Source organism: Syngnathoides biaculeatus, chromosome 12 (genome assembly GCF_019802595.1).
Source record: "Syngnathoides biaculeatus isolate LvHL_M chromosome 12, ASM1980259v1, whole genome shotgun sequence".
Classification (NCBI taxonomy): Eukaryota; Metazoa; Chordata; class Actinopteri; order Syngnathiformes; family Syngnathidae; genus Syngnathoides; species Syngnathoides biaculeatus.
In genome coordinates, this window is record NC_084651.1 from 7,236,571 (window position 1) to 7,240,943 (window position 4,373).

Sequence of the window (4,373 nt, forward strand, 5' to 3'; positions counted from 1 at the left end):
GGAGAGCCAACTCGCACCCCTCCTGCAGGACTAGCCATAAGAGGGGAGAGCGCAGATGATCTGGTTTGACGCCGCATCCAGACTATGAGAGGACTCTCCACGCGCGCGTAATTACGCATCACCTTCTTCCCCCACCACCCATCGTTTGAAGGTCTATTTTTGGTTGTTGTCGTTTTTTTTTTTTTTTTTTTTTTTTTTAAGCATGCTGGATTCTAAGCAATGCGGAGTGACCATGACGTCCACTCACAACAAAATCTCCTTCTCCATCGTCGACATTCTGGACCCGAACAAATTCAACAGTAAGAAGGCAGGCGAACTCGCCAAGTTTGGAGTTGCGGATGAGGAGGGGACTAGTTCGGAGACGCACAGCGATGCCGAAGGAGACGCCGCCGCAGAAGGTATAAAAATAATAAAATTAAAACGACAAAACATTTTGCTAAAAAGCAGCATGCATATATTTTGCATATGGCTGCATTTTGACATTATGTATTTTTAAAGGAGAAATGTCAGAAAATGTAAAGAAAAAAAAATGAAATACAACTACTTATAATTATAATTAAAAATAAGTGTCTAAAATATTACACACAGCTGAAAATTTTAATTGAATAAAAATCTGGTTGTATAATAACGACTATTATTGATTGGCTCAGTTTTAATGAATAAAATTAATTCAACCAGTGTTTCCCGACCTTTACTGAGCCAAAGCACTTTTTTGACATTGGAAAGAAAAAACATCCCTGCCCCAAAATAAAAAAGTAAAGGATATACAGGTAATTGTGTACCTCCTGAAGAGCATTTAATTGTTCTAACCGTCATTATACATTAGTGGCATAGATAGTTAATGCTATTTCATTACTAATGTGGTTGTGTTGAAATGTACTGCAAAAGATAATTTCAATATTTTGGTTAGCTACTGAAGCTTAAAATGAGGAAGGCAAACATAAAATTAGCCTAAAAGCATTGTTGCCTATAGGTCAACAAAAGAACAACACAATCAACAAGAACATCCCAGCTGGTTCGATTCAACCTTTGCAGATTTCTATGATGTGCATGACAGAATTTGCACAGACGTGAAGAAAAAACAATTTTTAGCAAGCATATTAGGACATATTTTGAGCAGAATCCTACAAGGCAATTAGAAACATCTCTGTTGTATTCTACACCACTCAAACACAAAGTTTGTCAAAATGTTGTGCAGAATCTGGCAAGAAGCAGTATTAGATGGAAGTAATCATGATAGTATTTGCATTGAACATTCAACCATGCATCGAATAATGGAAAAGAATGTTTGCAGGAAGTGAGTAGCATCAAGTTAAAGCTGTTTTTTTTTAATTAAATCAGTCATCTTTGTATGACCTTGCCTTAATTTCCACGGTTAGTTCTCTTTCAGGGAAGCCACAAAGGCTTGTACCCCAGAGCCCCGCCAGTGTGATTGGCATTGGGGCAGGCAGGCTGAGATAATTGTTTAAATCGTCCCATTGAGGACGCTTTGATCGATATCCCATTACCGCATCCTGCATATCTCCCCGCAGCACCTTGCAGGTACAAACCCGCACACCCCAGCCATGTCTGATCCCCCCCCTCCCAAAAAAAAAAAAAAAAAAAAAAAAAAAAAAAAAAGAACTTCCCCCCGCCGGCCCACCCCACTTAAATTGATGACATTTATCGACCCGCGGGCAAATATGAAATCCATTAGCACGTCACGGCCGAGACGCCGCGGCTGGATTTAGGCGGGATTTCTTTCCGCAACATGACATTTGAGGCGCTATCTGCTGCTGATAAATTATTGAAGGATTAGTGGCCGAGTCCCAACACCGCCACCACTTCAGGAAGAGTTTACTTCTGTATGTCCACATTCACATGATAAATAAGAATGGACAGTAGTCTCGAATAAAACATGACTTACCAGTTTTGCCTGCAGGACCCGTCCATTCAGAACTGTCCCCCGTTGCCCATATTCACCTGAGGAGCAAGTGAAATTAAGTATAAAACAAACTACAGGATAGTTTCCCTTGGGATCAGTGAATTATCCAAATTAAAACGTTCTTTTAAAACTTGAACTGTACTTTTTTTTGTGATATAGTCTGTTAAAGATGTACTTTTTGGTTGGAAGTACGAATTTGGTCTCATTCTGGCTTGAATGAATTTTCTCCGTTCATAGATGTGACTGTGAGTGTGAATGTTGTCTGTCTAGAAGGGCCCAGCGATTGGCCGGTGACCAGTCCTGGGTGTACTCTGCCTGCCACCTGCCCAAAGTAAGATGGGAGTGCCTCCAGCTTACCCTAATGAGGTCTGGGCATTATGGAAAATGGATGGACAAATTCAAATGTAAAAAAAAAAAAAAGCCAAATGCCAATACAAACTTTATTGTGAGGCCCATTTTGAATAACTGAAAGCACCTAAAATGCTTCAATTATTTAGTAAAGTAGAAACACTTATAGGCATTGAAGCAACTTAATAATTACAAAGTCTGACCTCTTTTAGTTAGCAGAGGCACTGAAATGGAGGAGAAAAGCGCTGACGAATAGAAATCTCAGCATTGAGGCAGAAGCACTAACCACTAGGTCACCTTGCTCTCGACTTTGTAATATTTATGAAGTTAAATTGCAAGCTCATGTTTTCCCTCCATTTCTTCACCAGAAGATGATGACACGTCTGCTTCCTCCAATCACCACCCGGTCGTGGTCGACCCCCTCATGGTTACCCCCCCAGCCGAGAGCAACCATCGCCTACCTGGGGACCAGGACCAAATGTCAAAGGAGTCGACGGTCATCCCGCAGGACCCGGCGTTGACGCACAACAAGAGGCGACGGCAAGACCAGAACGGCGCCAAACCTCGGCGTGCCCGGACGGCCTTCACCTACGAACAACTAGTGGCACTAGAGAACAAATTCCGTGCCACTCGGTACCTGTCGGTGTGCGAAAGGCTCAATCTGGCACTGTCCTTGAGTCTGACGGAAACGCAGGTGAAAATCTGGTTCCAGAACAGACGCACCAAGTGGAAAAAGCAGAACCCCGGCGCAGACAGCACCTTGCCGCCGGCGCCCAGCCCGCTAATCAGTCCCGGCCAGGGCACGTGTGGCTCGGGCCAGGCCGGCTTCCACCAGTCCTTCCCGAACCTCAGCTCTGGGAATGTCATCTTTCACACGGCCACGGCTGCTCCCCTTTCATCCACTGGAGGGCTCTTACATCCCTTTCTATCCAATGCATTTGTGCAGCCGTCCTATTTCAATCCTCACCTATGAGAGAAGGACTCGACTTTTCCAATTATTTCTTGACTGAGTCTGCTAAATGTGTGACAAAGAGACTTTCTATTGAAAGGGACATATTATAAAAGTTTTGAAATTGTTTATACACTGATAGTTGTCACTGAAGACTTTGTCTTTAGGTGAGAATGTGAGCATTAATGGTTGTTTGTACCTTGTGATTGGCTGGCGACCATTTCAGGGTGTAACCTCACCTCTTGCCCAAAGTAAGCTGGGATCGGCTCCAGCTCACCCAAATGAGGATAAGCGGTCTTGAAAATGGATGGATAGTTGGGTCCCTGGAGTGCCTACTAACCTATCACGTGGGAAATGAAACATCCAAATAAATCTTTTATCAGCCTATTTGAAAACGTGTCTGTGAGCGAGCTGGTTTTCTGGTCTACATGGTTAAATTAGCCGCTGATCGCTTCGAACACGCGCCATTCATTTGCAGTGCGGACACGGATGAGAAATTTTCCTGCTCTGTAGGGTGTCAGTGTCCAATGCGCCACAAAAAGACGCTAGATTTGTTGCACTCTGATTTCAAGAAAAGAATGGCTAGAAGAGGCGTACAATTTGTTAAACACGGGTACACAGAGCTAGCTCCTTCATTGGTTGTCAAGGTAACGAAAGCTGTACATTGCATTTGCATGAGACAGAAAAACTCCCCCCAAAATGTCATTTTTTTAGTGTAATAAATGGATATTGAGTGTGATGTAATTCTTTATCTTCGGTGCAATTTGGGCCAAATAATTCTGAAAAAATGCATATATTAAAGTTTTTGTCATGACCCAAGTTGTACCATTAATATTGAACCCTGTCCTTAATCTGTCGACATGGACATAGTTTTTTCAAAGTATTGTTGACAAAAAAATAATGATGATGCACAATAGTCTGTCACTGTAACAGATCTTGTAACACAAACTGTGGCATATTGCAACCAACCAGCTCACATTGGTGTTCAGTTATATTACAAATTAGTGTTATTTAATGAATAAAAATAAAAACGATTTCAGTGTTATTAAATAAAAATGAAAACGGCCTGATCCAGAAATGAATCGCTCCACTCTGCTTTTGTACTTCCATCGTGCCACCACATGATGTCACCATTTCTTTACACTGATGTAA

General features: G+C 42.2%; 1 protein-coding gene across 1 annotated transcript; it reads left to right on the forward strand.

The window, feature by feature from the left end:
• Positions 1-202: 202 nt before the first annotated feature.
• nkx1.2la (NK1 transcription factor related 2-like,a) lies at positions 203-3,318 on the forward strand. The gene is made up of 2 exons (XM_061837357.1): positions 203-398; positions 2,644-3,318. The coding sequence occupies exons 1-2, from the start codon at positions 203-205 to the stop codon at positions 3,243-3,245; spliced, it is 798 nt and encodes a 265-aa protein (XP_061693341.1). The 3' UTR covers positions 3,246-3,318.
• Positions 3,319-4,373: the final 1,055 nt, after the last annotated feature.